Here is a 22,726-nt window from a genome sequence, read left to right on the forward strand (position 1 = left end):
CAACACATAACAATTACGGCAGTAGTCCGATCTTCCTCGTCAACCAATCAGCATCAAGAAGGGGCGGGACACCTGTTGTCAGCTTTTTCAACAACAACCTCCACCAGGACATGATTCATTTACATAGTTTTTTATGTTGTTTTGGTGATATTTCCTTGAATAAAGGAAAACATGAAGAATATGGAGCTTTTAAAACGGACCAAACAATCACTACAAAGGGACAGCAGACGTTAACTTTCGTAACCTAGCAACAATAAGTGCCGGTGAGAAGCACTCTGAAACTGAGGTCATGGACGCTGCCAGTGCAAAAAAATAAGCTTTTACTGGACACAGGCCCTAAATTTTATTCAAGTTCTTTTTGAAACACTCCTTTATAAAAAACTTTTTGAATGTACAGATTTTTTGAAAACTACTGAAGAGTGGTCCTTTCCGTCTCCTTAAAAACAAACATACAGTATTTACTTTGTGTGTACACTGTATATATGTGTGGGTTATTTTTTGACTTTAGAAAGTGACTTTCCTATATGTGACTAAATCAACACTGTGGCTTTCCACACTAACACTTAAGAGTACACTGAAGCAGTGCTTGACATCTGGGAAAAAGCTCAGAGGCTTACAGCGATGGTGAGACATCATAACCACCACTTACACAAATACACACTACGCGTTCTCTCTATAAAATGTTTATTTAGTGTTTGTGACAGCCATGAAGTCACTCTCAAAACCTGAAACCAAGTCTATCTTGATGAGGTCATTCAGAGAAAAGAAAACCTGCAAGTTTTTCGCTAGGCCTGCATGGTGGTGCAGTGGTTAGTGCTGTCGACTCACAGCGAGGAGGTTCCTGGTTAGAATTCCTGTCATACAGGAGTCTCTCTGTGTGGAGTTTGCATGTTCTCCCCGTGCATGCGTGGGTTCTCTCCGGGTACTCCAGCTTCCTCCCACAGTCCAAAGACATGCTCATTAGGTCAATAGGTGACTCTAAATTGCCTGTAGGTTTGAATGTGTGTGGCAGGTTGTCTGTCTCTACATGTCAGCCCTGTGATTGACTAGCGGATGTACCCCACCTCTCGCCCAATGACAGCTGGGATCGGCTCCAGCTCCCCGCAACCCCGAACGAGAAAGGTGGTATAGATGATGCATGGATGGAGGTTTTTGCTGACTGTGTTTGCAAAAGAGAAAAGTGAATTAAAGTAATTAACAACTAGTTTGGTTTGTTTCAGTTTTGCAATGGTTATACTTCAATTCAGCTGTTAGAAAAAATGAAAAAAGTGCAACCAAAAAGGGTAAAATATCAGTTAAAGTGGTGAGCTTTGGGCAGTTTGTGCTGAGAAATGCTGGCTTCCTTATGATTTGACTAAATTTTAGTAAAACTACGTGCATGCTTCAGACTTCATGAGCGGAAATAAGTTTGGGTGTAATCAGTGCTTAGAAATTAACAGAAGACGCCGCTGTGAAGACTTGTTTTGCTCGGTGTAATTCCTCCATGATTAAAGGAAACGCAGAATACACACGGCTGAGACATTTGCATCGTAAACAAAACAGGAGAAAATTCACTAACAGACATTTTCCAGTTGACACAAGGAGCCGCCTGTGTCTCTGGGTCCCCGAGTGTCTGCACTCCTGATTGCTATGCACACACATGTCTCGGTGGAAGGTGGCAGAACAAATTGCCATCATCGGAAATTCGTGTGTGTCTGAGTGTAAGTGCATATTCTTGCGAGTGTGTGTGCATGTGTGTGTGTGTGTGTGTGTGTTTGTGTGTGTATGTGCATGTTGGTGTGTGACCTTGACATATCGCTAATCCCTTGAAGGAGAGAGACTTGACCCGATCGCTGCAGGGCCAAAGATCAGGACTGACTCTGCATGCACATTTGTGTGTTTGTTTCACTCACCCTTGAGTACAAGCCTGCATTTGTGTGTGTGTCATTATTAAGGAAGTGTGTGAACTTGTGTTTTGCTTGGGTGTCACCTGCTTAATAAACTTGAATTAAGCTGCCTGCACCGCCTATAACTCAGCTTAAGTGCTCTGCTCCAAATACGTATACCAACAAATCACTCAGAGGTTTAATATCTCTGATTGTGTGTCTGACACTTTTACTGCCACAACACTGATTGCCATTATCCAGCTACAAACTGAGTATTTAGTAAATGCCTTGATGTGTTAATTCTACAGTTAATAACGCAGCCAAAGATGGCAGAGAATGATAAAAAAGGGAGTACAAGAGGGAGCACAGGGGAACAAAAAAGCAAAACGAAAACCCTTAAAAAGAAGAAGACAATGGGAAAGGGAATAACAGGAAAATGAGTGGGAAGCGGAGAGATGGGAATGCGGGAGAGAAATGCTGAATTTGCTGTTGCATGGTGCGGTTGAAAAGACACTTTGCTCAGCAAGCTCGAGCTGCCAGGAAGCATTTTAATCACAACCGTAGATCCAAATAGGAGTGGAAAGCGGGGTAGGTCAGGGGGCTGGGTCGATTTGAAGTAAAAGGTTATCGCAAGAGGGGGCTGAGTGTAATCAGATCTGGTTAAGGGAAAAATCACTGTTTGAACAGTAAGAGGGGAAGTAAAGGACGCGGGGAAGGCAAAGTCAAAGGGGGGGAAAAAATGTACGTTGCAAAAAAAGGCTGGAAACGAGAGAGATCTTAAGAGAAGGAAAAAGAGCCATGAAAGTGACTCCATCATTATTCCTCTACTGAAACTCCAGCATAGGTCTGCTGTGCTTGAAATTATATAAAAGGCTGTGATTTTTTTTAGGTTATGGATATCAGGCTATTTTTTGTATTTGACACAAATGTTAAAATGTCCAATGTTTACAGCCTGGACTAAGGAGCAGTTGTCTAAATAGCTCAGGTCTTTATTGGTACATACTGTGTGGGGGATGATTTTATAACTCATCTGTTTTGATTACACTAAGACTTAGAGGAAGCATAATTAAGGGGCGTAGCTGGTTGTAGCTCTTTGCTAGGAGGCTAATCGCCCGCCTCAGCTCCACCTCTTTGCCTGTTATTTTAGACTGATTGAAATTTAAATTGAGATTTTCTGGCATTCATCCTTCAAAACTCTGCTTCAGAAATCAACGAGTGATGTCACTGAGACTATGTCCATGTTTTACGCCGCCTTGTTTCAACATCCTGGGAGTAGCTTTCGTTGGTATATCAATCAGTGACTTAATTTTTTAAGGTTGCCACTTACTTGCCTCTTTCAGTACATAAAGTGGAGACAGAAGTTGTAAATGAATGCTATGCAGAAGTATGTGTGCGCACATTTATGTCATGCCCCACTGCATAATTCAGAGTTCCAGTTGGGCCGTCCCAGACTCGGCCCTAAAGGGAGCGTGTACGCCGTGCTGTTATTGAGATAATGTCGGACGAAAAGTGACGCCGACCACAAATGTTATGTTTGTATTCATTCATCATTGTCAAAAGGGCAACGGTACAATGTAGCCTTCAGTGTTATGAGTTCATGTCTGTGTTAACGTACGTTTACTCGGAGAATCTCAGACGCCTGTTTGCATACTCCAGTCTGCATCTTTCTCTCAGTGTGTGTCAGCCAGAACGAAAGCCAAAAACAGCACATTACCCAGCTTGCATTGCACCCCTAGGAGGCCCATTCCATTTGAAAAAGGTTATTAGAGGAGCTTAAAGGATATTTTCTGTCTGTGTCGCTAACTCTGCTAACAGTGAAGCATCCTCACAGACGGGAGCGATGCAGATAGTGATGATGTTATTCTCTAAATTCAAACAGACTTTAAAGCTAAAGAGACCTTTAAACTGACAAATATGATATTGTCGTACAGCGACACAACTGTTAGCCTCTAAACTGTCGACTAACACAGTATGTAAACGTATTCACTATGCCTTTTTCCTACATCCAGACTGTGATGTGATGTATAAACATTATTTTGATAGTTTTTTTTCTCATGATTGAACGACCAAAAGCGTATTTTTTCAAGCTTCTCTCCAAATGTGTGAAAGTGAGCATGCACATAAATGTAGCAACCAGACTCTGCAAAAGTAAAACTGTTAAAGACCTATTTATGGCCAAATAAAATAGCCAGAGTGAAAAAAAACAAGAGTCAACATGATGGATTTTCTTCCTGCAGCAACGGATAAGACCAACCTGGGAAAAGAGGATTTCCAGCGAGCGTGTCTGCTAGAGTGATACTGTCTGTTAAAGTACTACGCATGGGCATGTGTGCAGCTTGTCCTGAGAGTCTGCTGAATGGACTCTGTCAAAAGCCCCCAGTTGTCCTTTTGAGAGTTCACTCAAGCAGAGCCACCCTGTCAGTGTAAGCCAGGTACACCGAGGAGGAGGAGGAGGAGGAGGGGTCGATTTTTTGTTATTGGTATTTCTTCTCTGCTTGACCTTTCCATAACCGGAGCACTCAGACAAGTCCCTGTTGTCTTAAATGGCTGAATTGACCAGAGCAATGACGCTCGGAAAAACTACTGCAGTGGGCTCAATTCTCAGGCCGGTGAAAGCAACTTTGAAGGAACAATCCATCCTGGTATACGAGGCCTAACTTGTAAGAACAAACCAGGCTTTTTGAGTGAATCTCTCAACTCCCGTGTGACACAGTTGCTGCAGAAACATCCTCTGGCCATCACTCAGAACTAGTATCTAACCCTTTCTTAACCCTGGACTCTTCATGGAATGTAAAAGGATTTCTAAATGTGATCATGTGTGTGTATGCGGTGTTACTCTGTAACGCTGTCTGCTACAGCGATATTCAGTCTGGACGGGTCTTGTTCTTCTCGGTGACCTTATAGTCAGACTCCCAGTTGTCATATTAAATACTTCAGCAGACCATAACAGGAAGCTGCTGATGGTAGACTAAAGTGATAAAGATAAGTCTGGGGCCTTTTAAACGTTTCCCACCATGAATCACTTGGGGACGATTATACCAAACTACAAGGCTTTTCCAACTAGTTTAAAGTGAATAGCTAAAAATGTATACCTTGTAGTATTCATGACCCTCTGGACATGAAACGGAAGCACAGTCAAAATTGTGATTCTTTGTGGCGGCAGTAGCTCCATGTCTGTCGGGACTTGGGTTGGGAACCGGAGGGTAACTGGTCCAAATCCCGGTGCAGAAGAAAATATGTAAGTGGTGCAGTTCCTGAGTTCTGCTGAGGTGCTCTTAAGCAAGGCACCAAACCCCCAACAGCTCTGTGTAGCAGTGTGTAGCATCTCTACTCTGGCAGCTCTCCATTAATCCATGTCCATAAGTCCTGCATGTTTGTGAGAGTGTAAAACCAGAATTTCCCCTCAGGAAAATTTTCTGCAAATCATCATTATCAAGAAGAAACATCCAAATGAGCATCTGGAGGAGATTACAGTATCTGTGTGATTGTCTTTGTGTGTTGGTCTGCACATTTATATTTGATTTTTTTTGAGGGATGAAGGACCTTTAATGTATCTAAAGTGATTTTACAGTTGTTGGTGTAATTATCATGAACTCAAACGTGCTCTTACACTGCCTCCTTCTTCCAGTGCATGACTATCTTCTAACCGATTCTCCTCACATGCGAGCTGACAGTAGTGTATACTCACATGCAATGCGGACGTGCGCCTTGCGGCTTTTGGTGGTTCCAGCGGAGCTCCAGGCGACACATTGACACCAGTAATCTTCAGGACCAAACAGCTCCTCCACCTGCTGTCGTGTGATTTCTATACTGGCTTCTCTCACCACCAGACCTGCAGAGAAAAGAGAAAAAAAGCACCGTTGAGTCATCTGAAACATCAGCAGAAGTTAAGAATCTATAGCTAAAGATGACTCATACAAACAAGTCGTAAGTTCTAGTTTTCCGGTTAGCCATTAATACTCCAGAAAAAGCCTAATCGAATGTGTGTTTAAGCTTTTGCTCTGGTGTATGGCTTTTATGTTAGCTTAAGAAGCCGAAGGGCTGCGCAGTAAAAGTATCTGAGAGTTAATAGAGGCAGAGGATAATCGTACAAGAGCTGCTGCTGTTTGCACATCCAGGTCATTTCACAGAGAAGATTCACTCCAGATTGAATGTAAACTTTGTGAGATTGTCCCTTTTTGACTTCTTGCACTTAGCCCACTCCATTCCTCCAATTCCCTCTTTTCTCGGTTGTGTTTTGAAAGCAGCACCATGAGCAGAATAAGTGTGAGGTTTGAAATAGCAGCATCTAACTGACAGGAGTGCAAGGGAGCCGAGATCGAGGAGGAAAATAACATATGGGGGCCGCAGGAAAAGGGAAGCAGGAAAAAAAAAAGAGATACTGATAGAAAAAAAAAGTGGAAATGCATGACAAAAGGAAAGGAATAAAGCAGTAAGAAATCAGTTGGAGGAGGGAGCACAGAAGCACTGATAACGTTAAAAAAAAAAAAGGGTTTAAGCTGACAAACTAGAAGGAAAGACGAGTGGAGAATGAGAAAGAGGGGAAGTGAATGGAGAGCAACATGACAGAAGCAGAGTGAGAGGCAGAGAGAGAGGCGGCGACAGAATGAGAGGTGAGAGAGGGCAATGAAATGTGGAAAAGGGAAAGGAGATAAAAATGGGTTTTGGGTTAAAGTATGTGGGACTGGGGAGTTAAAGATCATGGCAGATTACTTCAGGTTCAGCAGTGTTCCAAAGACCAAAGCAACAATCTCTTAGGGGGCTCCGCAAATCAGACTCGGGCCCATTACTTATGAGGACATGCGGTAAGTTCTTGCACACTGGAGAGATTGAGAGACGGTGTAGCCACGCTGGCATGAAGGCAAAGGGGACCAGGAGGAAGGCAAAATGTGAAATCCAGTGAGCAGGACTGTGGTTGAACTAAAGGTCGTTAATGGCCGACAAGAGAACTGAAGAGAAACCCAGGAGGGCAAAGAGTAAGAGAGGTTACACAAGCTTTCCTAAGAAGATAGCAGGGAGATGGGGGGGGACATGGCTTAGAAAGAAAGACTTATTGAGGGGACATGAAGATGGAAGAGATGGAAAGAGGTAACGCTGTAGTTTGCAATTTATATAGCATTATTGGCACCGGGGGGGCAAAGAGGGAAAGTAAGGCAGGGAAAGTAAAAAGGTTGTAAAAGGTACCGCTGGCACAACAGCAGATAATAGCTAGCGAGTGGGAGACACTTTAAGGGCAGAGAGCAAAAGGCAGAAAAAACTTGTGTGTGAAAAGTAGCAAACGAGGGAGATTGTTATGGTTTTAAAAATGAAAGAGCGAGGGACACGGCAAAAACGAGAGGTAAAGACTACGACAGGCAAAGAGACAATTATTACCAGCAAGAGAAGCCAACGCTGGAGCTGAGACGACTAGTAGGCAGGCGAGGCAATAAGCAAAAAAAAAACACAGTGTGAGTCCAAAAAGGACAAAAAGGGACAGGGAGGTGGTGGAGCAGTGCTGCAAAAGTAATGAGGAAAGTAAGGCAATTACAGTGAATGGTTCATACAGCCAGGCGACAGTGATGGCAAATGGACTCAAACAAATGCAAAGAAAGCGTACGCGATGGTGCATTAATGGGACTGCGGGATTTGGAGACGCAGTGGGAGGTAGGGAGTAAGCAAGCTTGTGCTGAAAACAGACAAAGAGAATACAAAAAGCACATTTCAAGCTTGTGCGTCACTTTTCATATGGCTCATAGTGCTGAAGGTCAAACGTTATTAGCAGGAAATATGATATTTAATCACTGGGATGTTCAAGTATTCCTCCATATGCCGACGACTCCACTGTTTACGTTGCTTTGGAAACACCACCTCGGGAGCTTTCAGTTGGCATTCAGGGAGCTGCTCACCAACCCTTCAGCAGAACAGATGTTTGCACAGAGACTTACAAACATGTACCTTGAAACCTGCTTTAATCAGCGAGATAACTCACTTTTTGCAAAGATAACTGCAGCCACAGCAGTACTTTGAAAGAGAGAAAGTGGAAGGAGTGCAACATGCTGATACCTGGACCATAAATTATTGTTAGGGATGTCAGTCAGTGACTGAAGGGCAAACCGGGATATTTGTTGCAAGGTATTGCATGTAATGAAACAAGGAGAGATTACTTTGAAGACAAAAGGGGGCACAGAGGGTGTCAGGGATATGGGAGAAAAAAAAAAAAGAAAGAAAGAGGAAAAACAAAACAAAAATGGGACGTATATACTGTAGAGTGAAACAGAGAACATTGAGGAGAGCAGAGTTTGTTTCCCAGCCGGGGAAATCAATGTTTGTAATGATGAAATGTGTTCAATTTGTTTGTGAGGCTAGGCCAGGAAAGATACACCAATCGGATCCTGCTGGCTTAGAGGCAGTCCCTGAACTGTCAATTTCAGAAACTCGAACCTACATTTTTTGTTTTTACTGATTTCCTTCAATTTTTTCTGAATGGTCTTTTCTCATCGCAAAAAAAAAAAAAGTTAGGTTATGTTAGGCTTCAATTTTGTATTTGTGTACTGTCCCAATCTAAGTTTACTTTACTTTTTTATTTGGAACCTGCTTTTATTTTGAAAGGTAAATCGAAAGTTACTAAATTAACCTAACTCAACTTACTTAATATTGAAAAGTAAATGAAAATAGCTAAAGGGAACGGTAAAAAAGGGACATGTTTGACATCTCAGGCCCCGTGTCCACGTTTGTGAAGCGTTGGCTGAGAATAAAAGCGCTGCACGTCCATCTTGTCTCTATGACAACAGTCTCTTAAAAACGGCTGCTGTATGTCTGACACTGTTTTTTCCTTTACATTGAGCATAAACAGGATGTTTGTCCTCCTTGTGTCTAGACACAGAGCAAAGAGGCTGTTGGTACAAAAATACTGAATATCGTCTATTTGGAAAAGAGCGCCGGTGACGTCAACGGAGCCTTAATGAAAAGGTGAAAGAGTTTCAACTTGCTCAAGAAAGATGAAGCGCTCGGAAAAAAAGATGCTGGGTGCTGCTCCACATCTCTGGGCGGCCGCCTACTGCAGTGGAAGCTCTCTCCTCACTCTCCTCATTAAAAAAAAAAAAGGAAAATAACGGCACTCTGAAAAGGTGGACACAGGGCCGCATGGTGGATATGACTCTTGACTCATCAACTCAGCTGTCTGGGAGTTTTTTAAAAGTGAAATGAGCCGTTCTAAGGCGTAGAGTTGTTGTTTTACCTTTACCCTCTGGCTGCAGGAAGACACTACAGTGGATTAACTACGGTGCACCCACAGGGTCAAAATGACACATGATTAATGCGAATACAAATAATGAATGCATTCATTTTGGATGTTAATCGCACCAGGACCAAAGCAAAAAAGATAATGTTTCATCCCAGGGTCTCATTGTCTTCAAATGAGAAGGAAATAAAACAGTGAAGATTCGACAAACAAAACAAACTTTTGGCAGCACAGATTTGTCAGCATCATAAATAAACATCTATCTACATCTTCCCTGAAAGGAGTTACCTTGTTTCTGTCAGTCGTGTCATTGCAGAAAACATGTCAGATGACAGCGAAAAGGTGAGAATAGACAGAAAGAGGTTACACGCGCATGGCGCCGCGTTGGGAGTCGTAGTGATGAAACTGGTGAAGTTGTTCCAATTTGTTTTTTTCAATGCAAAACTCACAAAGCTTGAGTTGCCAGGCAGAAAGTGACAGAATTACCTGAGGCTTCAATAGTCCCAGATCACTCGGTGTCTGATTTTATTTGGATATAGAGCTCAGAGCATTCACATCAGTCTGTTATAAGAAGACAAGCGGGGAAGTTTGGTTCTCTGTGGCATGACAGTCACTCACGTCAACAAAACCAGCGCTGTCAGCTGGGGGAGGTGAGGGGGAGGAAGGAGATGAAAAATGGAAGACAAGTATCAGGACAAGTGGATACTGTCACAAACATTTCTATCAATCACAGAGCTGCGCACAACCCCCAAATATTTCTCTTAGTCCTTAAGTGTCAATGCTTATAACAAAGTTTACTTGTCAGCTGGGAGAAGAAGTATAAAAGGAGCAGGATGTACTTTGTCAGGTCCGGGCTTTCTGCTTTGAACAATGAGATCTGGAAGTAAAGACGCTCAAAGACAGCTTTGGACGGTTTGTAAAGCTTTACATACATACTATATTTTCTGTATCTGTGTGCAGCTGCCTTCGAAAAATGTAAAATCTTAATGAGTAGGGCGGTTTAGAAAACCTGCAGGTGCCGTCTTTTGGACTTTAAGCCAAAAATAAAGCTCTAAAAAGTGAAGCTGTACAACAGGAATTACTCACATTCATCAATATTTCAACATTCAAGAACTCTTAAATGATTTCTGACTTGGGTAAAACACACAATATGTTTTTGTTGGACACAATCACATCCCTACAATTTGCATCTATTACCTATTATGTAAGCTGCCCTCAAATGTAAAAGGAATTGATGATTATATCTGCATGAAGTCAGATGTTCATAAAACTGAATTTCTATTATATTTGTACGTTGATGTAATACTAGTAAGAATCAAATAAAGTCCATACCTACAGTATATGTCAATACCATGGCAACAGAAAAAAAGGCCAAAAGGCTTCTATCGGTTTCCAATCTGGGGTCCTGCAGGCCCCCTTATGGGGGGCGGCAAAGATCTCAGTGGGGGGTTGTGATGCTTTGTCTGAGGTTGTTTTATCTATATAAACAATTCAAATTGACGTTGATTTTGGATTTTGCAATGCGGGTCCTTGGGGGGCTCAGCTTTCTTAAATAGAAACAGGGGCAGGGCGGGGTTTTTCATTTTCTTACATTGCGAGCAAACTCTTGCACACTGCTTTATTGCACAAAGACATTGGTGACGTCTTGGTACTGAAACGTTGCCAATGTATTTGTGAAATTTAGACTGCGTCACCTCCTCTGCTCTCTGTCTGTCAGACATGTAAATGTGACTTTTGTATCTTTATGATAAGCCAAAAGAACTTGACAAACTCACAGATATGCCGACCTGTGAGTTTTTAATACCTCTCAGCTGCTCACTCGCCTACTTGTTGATTATATCATCATTACAATGGCAGAGATCATATAATTTTAAGACATGTGGTATTAAAAAGTGTCTGAAATGTTCACAACCTGACTCTGCATAGCTTAAAGAGTAAGGATAATTGAGTGTTTAGCAGGCTACTATATTTGTCAGACCTCAAACTAATCAGCTTTGTCATGAGCAGCTTAAAGACACAGATTGAAACAATGTTGGAGCAGAAACTGAAGATAAGCTGCTTTTTCATAGCAGTGATAAGAAAGGCAGAAAAGCTTGCTTTTATTTAAAAAAATATATATACTACCAGTCAAACAAAAAGCAGGGAAATGCTGGGTCAAGTCTACAAAATGTCAACATAATTAATAGGCTTGTTATAAATAACTAGATGAGTCATCCATTGGACAAACATTGTTGCATCGTTGGGTTTAGTGAATGGATTCTGACAACACAATAAGAGCAAAATACTATGTTGACCATGTCACCAGTTAAAAGCTAAAAGATGTGTTTCCTGTCATCTCCCTATTTCCCTTGTTGTAACTCAGCTTGTTGGTCCATTTTATGTTTCTTTTCCATATATTGTTCTGTATTTCCCTTGGTGTCAATGTTCCCCGTCTGGGCTTTGACAGAAAAACACACAGATGACGAAAACAGACACGTGAAAGCACGGATCAGAGAGCAAAAGTTTTCATTTCTGTGCATCAAATGATCCAAAATATGGAAAAGAAAAAAAGTGAGAGGCAGCAAGAAGAAAGCGAGCGAGTCAGGGACAGACATGAAAAAACGGAGACGGGAACTTTGAGGCTAAATGGTTTAGAAAAACAAAGAGATGCTGAAACATGGTGGGGGGAAAAAAGCACTCAGAGGATGTGATGTTAAAATGTGATCAGTGGCAGGTCAAACAGAAAGGCCTAAAGGGAGAAGACACAGAGGATACAGAAGAAGTCAACACTGGCTATTATTATTTGATCACAGGCACAGAGGGAGAGAGTCAAAGACAAAGACGTTATAGGTCAGGATGGATCCATCCAGCATGGACGACACAAGAACACAAACAGGTTTGCAACTAAGTGCTGCATGTGTGTGGTTGCAGAAGACAAAATAAAGAGACGAGTTAAAGTCTCTGTTTGTGCAAAAATCTGTCCTGCTGAAGGGTCGGTGAGCAGCTCCCTGAATGCAAACTGAAAGCTCCCTGAGGGGGGTGTTCAGTAGGTGAGCCGACTCTCTGACCTCCCTGTGGAGGTGAACACACCGCCTCCCCCTGCAGGGATTAGTGCAGGGTTTTGTAGTTTTACTGTGATTGCTGCAGCCACACAGCGGTAACAAAAACCTTCACCTACACTCTCACCTTGTTAGCTTCACAACAACACCTGTTCTTTTTTTAATTTGCAGTCAAACACACGACTTCTTCACACTTTTTGATATCAACTGCTAAATTTAATTTAGCAGTTGATATCCAATATAAAGTAAGAAAACATTTCAATTTGGAAGTTTGTGTTATATAAGAGTAAAACAGTAGAAGAGGTTGTTAGTGTTTTCAGTCTGTTGTGACATTATGAAGTGGATTTCTCGACTCTTTGAAGACAATGTTGATGTGTAAGGTGAGGGGTAGCGGGGTGTCTTGGAAAATATTTCCAAAATTGGCAGAAAGTTTGTGAGTCACTGGTCTAATGTGTGAGTCACTGGTCTAATGTGTGCGTTCAGAGGATTATAATGTTTAAATCCGTTGAAAACTGTCCTCATGTCTGTGGTCTCCATCATTTTTAAAACTGGTTCAGATTTGAAAATGGTCAGCCTGAAGATCTGAGGAACTAGTATGTTACATTAAATGAAATATCCTATCCTATCCTAAGAGAGAGAAAGATGGAGAGAGAAGGAGCGAAAAGTGACTGAGTTCTTCACCGATGGAGGGAAATCATGCAGGACATCGACGGAGCAGACTCACTGGTCTGTGACCAATTAAACACTCTCAGTGCATACCTGCGTGTGTGTGTGTGTCGATGTGTGTGTGTGTGTGTGTGTACTCTCTCCTAATAGCTCCCACTCCGACACTGATTGATCGTCCCTGTCCCTCCTGGTGCATGTTTGAATACCTCTCCTCTGTAAGTGTGTCAGTGTGTATTTTCAAGCGCGTGTTTCTGTGTGTGTGTGTACATGTGAATGTCATTGTGCAGGAACACTCATGTCCTCCATTGCTCTGTGGAGGCCGTGAACTAGGCCGCTTAAGGACACGAGAGGAGGTCTGCTCCAACCAAACACACATAATAGAGTCAAATAAATATGAACATACACAACCTGAGCAGCATTTTCAGATACACAAACCAAAAAATAAAACACTCCAAAGCACAAAATCAGCCTGTCAGCACGCATGTACAGACATACTAAATCGATAAAGGCGCACAAACAATCATCAGTGTTGCAAGAGTCACTGGAGCTAATTGACTTTTTTTTTTAATTCTGATGGTTGTTCATAATTGAAATCTAATAATCTCAGTCGACGGAGGCCGAGAAAGAGAGCAGCAAAAAGATGGGACATGGGAGAAAGACAAGGGTGAGAAAGCTAAAGGAAAGACGGCGGAGGAGAATAGGAGTCGTGCCAGAGCGAGGGAGCGAGGTAGAGAGGTAGAGAGAGAGAGAGAGAGAGGAGAAATCCAAGCGGGAAGAAAAAGGAGGAGAGACAAAGGGAAAAGACGAGAAGAAATCAATACGAATGCGATGGCAGCAAAGGAGGGAAAGAGGTCACAAATCACCCAAGCCAATACTGTGTGTGCCAATAATGTAAGTGTGTGTGTGTGTGTGTGTATGTGAAGTCACAGGTCAGTGCAAGCAGACTAATAACCATTCACACTTTAAGCTAATGGAGACAAAGTAAGTAACATAGTACACAATGTGTCATTAGCCCATTTCAAGGCTAATGGAGATATACTGAGGTCGTACGCACGCTGCTTAAATAAACACAGCAAGTGCCCTTCACAATAAGATATGCAATCTAGACAAATTATGCTGGTTCTCACCTCGAGTCACATTAATTCAGATGGAGGTATGGTCACCATGTTTTTAGCAAATGTCACCGTTAACAAGGCTACATGGAGGCCAGGTTTTTTGGTGGAGGTGGAGGGAACAGCTGGAGAGGAGACCCAGCGGGAGGTGGAGTAAGCTCTGTTTGTCAAGGATGCTGAGACAGACATAGCAGGTAGTTAAGGTCTTAAGCCTTCCGTTGGAAGCCGACCCCAGTTACCCCTCAGCCCTCCAGCTGACCCCTCCTCCCCACTCACTCAGTCTTCAGTCCTTGCTGGTGACCTTCACCAGGGTTATCCGCCCCCCCATATGCGACTAGATTCAGGGTAAGTCATGTGTTGCCATGAAGCTCACATATAACTACACTTTCCAGCCATTATAAAGACAACAATTTACCTCAATATATTTTCAGAAGCTTCACTTTTGGTGCACAAACAATAAACAAAGAAGCGGAATAAAGAAGTAAACAGCTAAACATTATCGTCACTCCAATTCCTACTATTAGAAATTAACAGACAACAATTTTATGAGAAATTTCCTCCCCTTAAATTAATTTTTTTTAAGAAAAATTTTTTTGGGATTTCGATGCCTTTATGTAGAGATAGGACAGCTGTTAGAGTCAAAAGTCAGGGACAACAGCCTCTGTACATGGGGCGCAGGAGTTAACCACTAGGCCTCCGGGTCCATAGGGCACTTTAAAAGTCCTATTTTTAGTACATAGAGCACTCAATGGTTCATCTCCCAAGTCTATTTCTGACTTGTTCACAGACTACAGCCCCTCAGGTCATCGGGTGGAGGTCTTTTCGCTGTACTTAGAATAAAATCAAAGTCCAATGAGGGGGCCTTTAATTACGGGGGTCCTTCTCTCTGGAACAAACTAACCTTTGACGTCCATCACACCTGTCCCTACTTTTAAAATGACACTAAAGCATATCTTTTTTTCCAAGTTTATGAAACGCTACTCTGTGTTTATGTAGATATGTGGCTCAATCTGATGTATGTTGGGTTCATGTTTTATTGATTTAATTTGTTGATCTCATTAGGGCCTGTGTCCATTGATGGCGCTCTTTGTTCTGGCAGCGCCCAAAATCAATGTAGTCCAGCACTTTCAGGAAAAGCCAATGATTGACGGACTTCAACATTTTATGAACACAAAGTGACACTCAATTGAAAAGCAGCCTCAGGTAAATTTTGCCTGATTGCAGTTCTACTGTTTAAGATTTTATGTGTTAGTAATTTGATTCAAATTACAAGCGAAAGACGTTTTTGTGTTGTCATAGCAGAAAATCAAATGTGATCCTTAGAGTTACTGGAGGTGTCTCAGTAAACCTCTCCAGTGAGGCAGCATGAACAATAGCTGCAGACAGGATGCATAATACAAAAGGGGCCATTGTTAATGTTTTTAATTAGACCCTGAATTTTCTGCGTGTTGAAAAGCCGATAAATACGTGTCTGAAAAACTTTTTTGTTTTACCTCGTGAACAATGCTCTCACACTTTTATTGACAACTGCTGTTAGTTTGTATAATGCTTTGTGTTGGCTTTGCCAAATAAATCTACTCCATACATGATTTAACGTCTTTTAGACAGCTCAGCAAGGCTTGCATAGAGTTTTTATTAGTTTTTTTTGGCAGATAGACTTGTGAGTCATCTGCAAAACAATGCAAAGAAATGTTAGCAAGCACCTGTAAAGAGAAAAGAATGGGGCCTAAAATGGAGCCTTGAGGGACCCCACGTGACCACATCAAGCCAGTACTGGCTCCTGTCACCTCCAGTTTAAGATGTTAGTACCTGTTTTAGAAACTTTACATGGTTTTGCACCATCCTACTTATCCGAGCTGTTGCATTCAACTCATCAGATGCTTTTGGATGTTCCACGATGTCGGCTAAAAACCCGAGGTAAAAGAGCCTTTGCGGTGGCTCCTCCAAACTTATGGAACATCAAAACCGTCACATCCACTGAAACTTTTAAATCGCTGCATAAAACACACCTTAGTTGAGCTTGACATTTTGACATTTTATTATCTATTTATTTTGCTTTATTAATATATAGTGTTATTTGTCCTGTAAATTAGTACATTATGTTTTTTTTGTTTTGTTTTTTTGGCTAAAATGTTAGTGCATTATGAAAGCCTATGTGCCTTAAAAGGTCTTCCATGCATAGCGCTGGTTTTCTTTTTTTGTCTCAGTGTGTAAAAAAAAGATTGTAAATCCTGGTCTTTTAATTAAGGTCGTTCCGTCACGTTGTTTCTCACCCCCTGCTTTCATCCGTAGACTCATTGATCTTCTCAGTTTTGTTTTCACCAACAAGAGAACAATGTGATGACAACCATCTTGTAAATGTATTTCGCTACATTGCGTCTCGCACACAAACAGTTTGACACAAACAACTTTAAACCTTTTTTTCATCTATGTTTGAACTCCTCGACATTGTTACGATCGTGTTCTTTTTATCTCGATGCCCCAAAGATCAAAGGGGACGACACGCCCCAGCACGAACGCTGACGTTTCTCTTTCTCCTGCAACAAAGTACGATAAACACGGGAGTAAACACAGAGTGGGAGTAAGCGCGAGAAAGAAAAACAACACAGCAGGATTGGTATCATCTCTCTCCTCAGTGTGACTCCATGATATCTGTTTGGCCTTTCCAGCCCTCTCAGAGGCCTCGTCCATCAGCCATCCCTCAACCATCCCCTCCCCTCTCCCGCTCACGTTCTATCTGCCTCTGCTCGCTCCCATTTCACTCAGTGGAAATTTAGAGTGTCGAGCACCGAACAGCATGGAGCAAGAGAGAGAAGACCAGGAAGGGAGGAATAAAAAAAAGAAAGGGAGGGATGGGACAGGGCGAGGTAGCGAACAGATAATAAAAGCAGTAAGGGGGCCATAGCTTCTAGCTGTGTCTGTGAAACAGCAGGAAACAAAGAGGAGAAAACAGCTTACAGACTTCAGGTTTTTCTCACAGATAAACAGATAAAACAGAGCTCACACACTGTGCAGGCTTCAGGAAAAAGACCCAGCTTTCTATGCGATTCACTACAATACTGCATTATTCATTCATAATTTCTTCAAACTATCGCGGCCATTCCTTCATTGGTGACACAAATGCTGTGCAAAAAGCTATAAAAAAAAGAGTACCTCACTTAATTATGATAAGACTTTTTGAGTTTCTTCATTGCACTGCGTGAGTTCAAAATAGTCATAACCGTCTTTATCGCCCATAAAAGATAAACGTCAGATTATTGCAGAAAACTTTTCACAAATAACACAAATCCAAGATAATAAGCCATAACCATTTTTTAAAGCCATTTTCTTGGAGGTAAAAAAAGGCATCTCCAAAGCCCCCACAGCTCTTAATATTGCATAATAACCCCAGTGTATTTATACATTCATTATATTTTGATGTGTGTTTCTGTATGAATTATAGCAGGCGTACAAGAGGAAGTGTCCTGGAACAGTACAAAGAAGCAATCCATTTTTTATAACAGTGACATTATGTTGGCTTTGTACGACATAAATAAGGCATACAGCTTAAATCAAGCCATCCAAAGATTTAAAACCAAATCCATGTTCTAACCCAGCCTGAGGGCCATTCCTTCTGGAAAAGTTAACTTTCTGTCAAACATATCGGTCATCGTTTACTGTATAATATATGTGACCAAGTATTAAGTATGATACTAGCCATTTTTGTACGTTTGATCTACTGCAACGTTTCTGAGTTTGTGTTTGGATCTTAAATTATCTTTTGGGATCTTTAGTGTCACCTGAACTGAAAATTATGAATCGAGAAGATATTTAGAATTGGCTCAGTTTTTTTGAATTTTTGGTGTGCATGTTCTCAACCCGAAACGTTGCCAGCACATGTTGTTTTGCAAGTTAGACAGTTAGCAGGAGTTTACATTTAAGGTATATTATGCACAATTAAACATTAATATAGCAGACATTAAATATATTCTATATATCGTTGAGAAATGACTTTCTGAAAAAGGGAGGGAAGTCCAACTCCCTCTGGGCTTGTTGTTCTGAGCTCTGTGTTCACACTGAAGGGAAGGCGTCTCCCTCAGTTTGATTTAAGTTTCACTCAGAGGCTCAACATGTTTCATATATTTTTTTGCATGAAGCTCTCCCTCTCCAACAGGTAGCTGTGCTACCACATCGTGGAAGATGGGCGGAAGAAAGATGGCCCCGCCCACTCAGGGATGCTGTATGTGAAGGCGTAATGGCTGAGTTTCTTCACTAGAGTTCAACTGAAGCAAAACTAAAAGATTTTCCGAAGAGAAGAAGATACTTTTTAGGTGAATACTACTTATTAAATAATTAATAATTAATTATTAATTACTACTAAAAATAAGAATCAAATCAACTTTGGGCTGCATATCTGCTACACTCGGTAGGAGAGGAGAGGTGGGGGAGTTGGGGAGGTGGTGCGCTGAGGGAGTTTTGTTTTGGACTCGATGTTGTCGAGAATAAGCAGATGTCAGTTAAATGACTGACTGGGTGATCCTGATCCTGGACAGACGTCATGGTGTTCATCACATACAATCTGAGAGTCTTCATCCATGGGTCATTGATTGAATTGAATTTCCCCACAGTAACGCTCTGTCTCAAGTCCAGCAGCTAGCAAACGAACGGCTGATGGGAGACTAATAAATGACGAGCAGCTGCACATGATGTCAGTAATGAACACTCAGAGATGGGAGGACAAAAAAGGAAGGCAATGCATGCCTATTGAAAAAGAAGAAGATATACTTTATAAATCCCTGAGGGGATATTCAAATTTCCCACCCTCTTATTGAACATGCTATAAACACAAAGGCCAAAATGCATGCCCATACAGGATCCTATGGACATGCACTAATGGAGAGATGTAGAAACACAGACATCTGTTGGTTAATCCGGGGGTACCACAGATTATGTCCAAGTACAATTACATGGTTTCATTCATAAGAAACAAGCTATTACTCCACATTAAAATTGTTCAAAAGTGATTGACACCCATTATTGGATAATGTCTTGTTTTAATTTAACAAGAATTGCAGGTAAACTCTGTCACATTGTTTTAAATGTTGGGATTTGTGTGTCAGACATGGCAATGCTTGGTTTGTGCGTTAGACTGCATGAACACCAGTATGTGCAATCCAACGCACAAATCTCAACGTTGCCAATGATTTTGTGTTATTTTATGTGTGTTCAAGAGTTTGTCTGCCATTTTTGCTGCACTCACTTCTCTCCTACACACCTGTTTTTAGAAATAGACGTAATATTCTTACTACTTTCAGTACTTTTCAATACTAGTGGTCGTTAAAATAACAGAGATTTTATTCTTTTAAAATGTGTCGTATTGAAAAGTATTGAAGGAGGAACATTTTGTCGACCTTAATTTAAACCGGTTAATGGGTCAATTGTGTAATGGAGCTGTGGTTTTATTAATATCTCAGGGTTAACTGAGGCTGTTGGTGGAGGGGCCCAAAGTGATATATTTTCATCGGGCCCAGAAATCCTGAAGAAAGCCTCTGAGAGCGACACAGAGGAAGATTAAACACAAGTGAGGCGGGAAAAGGAGGGAAAGAAGTTGAAAAGGAAAACGACAAAAGAATGAGGGATGAAAGTGAAGGACGGGAAAAACCAAGGGAGGGATGAAAAGGAAGAAAACTGCAACAGAGAAGTGTTTAAGAAATCAAAAACAAGTAAAACATATTTGAAGACAGAAGGCAAGGGTTAGAAGAAAAGGAAATACGACATGCACCTCACACAGAGACTACACATCTATTTATATTCTCTTCTATTGAAGCTGTTCTTTGTGCTCTCTGTGTGCATCTCTGCAGGCCTATTGTTATCCATGTGACAGATGAGTCATGGGAAACTTCTACGTATACTGCTCAGCTTCTTATGCTTCTTATGCTTCTGTCTTTTGTTGTCGCACCGTAGTAGCCGACCAACTCTGACGTCAAAGAAGTAACACACGAAGCAGGTACGGCTGTGTTTTGCTCGAGGGTCTTTGTTGGACACGGGCAAACTTCTGGGAGGGCGATACGTTGTGTCAGCTGGAGTATTTTGCTCACCTGCCTCAAGAAAGTAAAAAAACAAATCCACCGCCGACATGCTGATTTGTGCTACCGTTGACCCCAGTGTGTATTTCATCCAGCAGGTACCATATATCAGGAGTTTTCAAACTGTTTCCAGCCTGCTTTTAGCTGCTCGCTCAGGGGACGGAGGCTCATTAACAAGCAGGTGGAGACCCATAAGCTGAGCTCATGTCAGCCTCAAGTCTAAGAAAGCAGGTTGTGTACGTCTTTGTCTCCCTGCCAGAACAACAGCATGATTCATCATTACCCTCGCACTGCAGAGTAATAGCATGTGCTGTCAAGTGACAAGTGTGGGGCCCTGGCTGCAGTCCAGCGCATCACTGCGGATCCTATTAAAACTGTCCTGTGAACATGGCAGTAAAATATTGGTCGCGGGACAGCTGCATTCACACATCTGACATGTGACTTATCTCTCCGGCACAGATAACTAAACATCTGAATAATCGCTTTGACCCGTTTGCCTACAGTGGACCAGAGAGGCAAGCTGGGGGAAATGTTAGCCACTATTTCTGGATCGTGACAATTTTATATCGCACGCAGTGAAATATCATCAGTGTCAGGCTCGTAAAAAGTTGTCAGGCAAAGAGGTCAACTCTTAAGGAGAATAAAAAGGCTTGATTATGCTTTACAACTTTGCACCTCAGATATGTGAAAAAAGCCTTACACCTGACTGCTCTTTTTAATTTCAAAGTCAGTGTGTTAGGGCGCACTCACACTGGCAAAGTCGTCCCGTACCGTGCTTAAAGGCTTTATATGTGATTTTTCACACTTAAATATGATAGAAATCAAGTATATCCTCTGAAACTAACTCTGAGTCATGACTGTCTACAATGGGTGTAACACCCGAGTCCCACTGTCTGTGATGTTTTCCAAGTTTTCCGAGTCCTATCTCCAATTTGTTTATATCGCTGGGACGGCCGGCTGACTCCTCCCATCACGTATAAAAGTTGTTTAATTGAGGGACTAGAGAAAAGAAGAATAACATACTGTACTCACTGCTTAACTGTGTTTCTAGATCACGCTCATTTCAGGTAAATTTACATGCAGTGTGAAGATACGAGCATAATAAAGATCGCTAGCATTAGCATGCTAACACAACAATGCAGCGCGAGTTGTTTTGGTTTCATGCTGGTGCTCAAGGGCGACATCTGCTGGATCAAAAAAAATCACATATGAAGCCTTTAAGGACGATTGCCCCCCCCCCCCTCCCTTTTCACCCGCTGACCTGCACTCACACTGCTCCAGGACAAACCGGGCCTAAGCATGGTTACCTCGTGTACATAACGTTGTAATACAACACATGCATTGTGCCAAAGCACGGTACGGATTGCCTAGTGTTAGTGCGCCCATTTTTTTTAAAAACAGTGTTTCTTGTGTTTCAACTGACATGTCACAGATTATTTTTGCTTCAGGTATTTTCTGTCAAAAACGCCCTGGCATGGAAAAAACGTTTGACAGCCTGTTGACTGAAAAACCCCCTGAATAACTTCAGCATGGCAGTTTTCATTTAACGTCATCATTCAGATGTTTACTTGACAGTATGTTCAGATCCCCCCCTCCACTCTCGGGTGAAATGTTTGTGTGTACAGTATGTGACTTCACTCACCTGAGTTTTCATCCACCCTCTCCTCCACAGTGTGGTCTTTCTGATGGACCCACTCGCTGTTGCACTTAAAGTAGATCTGCGTGGCAGGTGTCGCCTTGCAGTACAGGTTGACGGGTTTGTTCTTGACGATGTAGCCCTCCTCGGGTTCAAACAGGAAGTGAGGTAAGGGCTCCGGAGGGTCCGAGGGGAAGGTTTCTGGGAGTTCGCTGAGACTCAGAAAGTCGTCATCGTCTCTCACTGCAGGGGGAGGACAAGAGAAAAAAAGATGTTAAAATAATGGCGGTCGCTGCTTCTCAGTTCAGATTATCAGCTTTACCAGACTCTGCTTTATCGACTCCCTCAGAGGACTAATAGACAGGCGTTTGGATCAGGGAGGAAATGCAGCACTTTTTCAATTGTTCATTATCGTTTTATGTTTCACATCAGCGAGCAGCAGTGTCCTCTGATCTCAGTGAGTGTGAGACAATGTCGTTCTCATTTGATCACTAATAATTGCCGTGTCTCCAGCCGGTGACCTCAGCAGAGTACAATTTTCCTCCACTGAGCCATAAAAACGCACCTCTAATCAGCTGTTGATTGTTGAGACCATTTATGGAAGCCGTCTGCTACCACGGTTGGTTTTTAAAATCAAAGACAAGCAATACAATCTAAAATCTTTGCTTCTGAAAATCAACACAAAGATCCCTGCAGACCTGCAGAGACAAGGATGTTACAGTTGACTAACTAAGAGGGCAGACTCGTAGAGGAGGGGGAAAAACACGGATCTCAAATCTCAGCATCAGGTTGTGCAGTCACGCATGTCATTTAGACGCTCCTTAGTCCATTGTGTTACACAAAATTCTGACATGTTTACCAGAAAAACAACACATAGTTGTCTCTTGTGTGTGTTTGAGTGTCCAATCCGAAAATGCTGCGATACACCTCCAGGACCATTTACTGTAAACACAGCGTTCATCTAAACAAACATGAAAACCACAGAAAAGAGGTGTCGTACTATAAATGGCAATAAACACAACGTTTGTGAAATAATAAGGTAGCTTGATGCGAGCCAGCTGAGATGACGCCAGTCCATCAAAACAACACATTGATTCTCTCTTTATGATCTCTCTCCTGGGCTCT

General features: G+C 42.0%; 1 protein-coding gene across 2 annotated transcripts in view; it reads right to left on the bottom strand.

Moving 5' to 3' along the window:
• The window catches only part of LOC132974677 (netrin receptor UNC5C-like), a 241,343-nt gene that overhangs the window by 99,878 nt on the left and 118,739 nt on the right, over positions 1–22,726 (bottom strand). For both annotated transcript variants that reach the window (XM_061038900.1, XM_061038899.1), the window contains exons 2-3: positions 21,608–21,844; positions 5,554–5,697 (exon numbers count right to left, since the gene is read on the bottom strand). In XM_061038900.1, coding sequence (XP_060894883.1) covers positions 5,554–5,697; positions 21,608–21,844 — 381 coding nt within the window. The remainder of the gene's footprint in view (positions 1–5,553; positions 5,698–21,607; positions 21,845–22,726) is intronic.

This window comes from Labrus mixtus, chromosome 5, assembly GCF_963584025.1.
Source record: "Labrus mixtus chromosome 5, fLabMix1.1, whole genome shotgun sequence".
Lineage (NCBI taxonomy): Eukaryota > Metazoa > Chordata > Actinopteri > Labriformes > Labridae > Labrus > Labrus mixtus.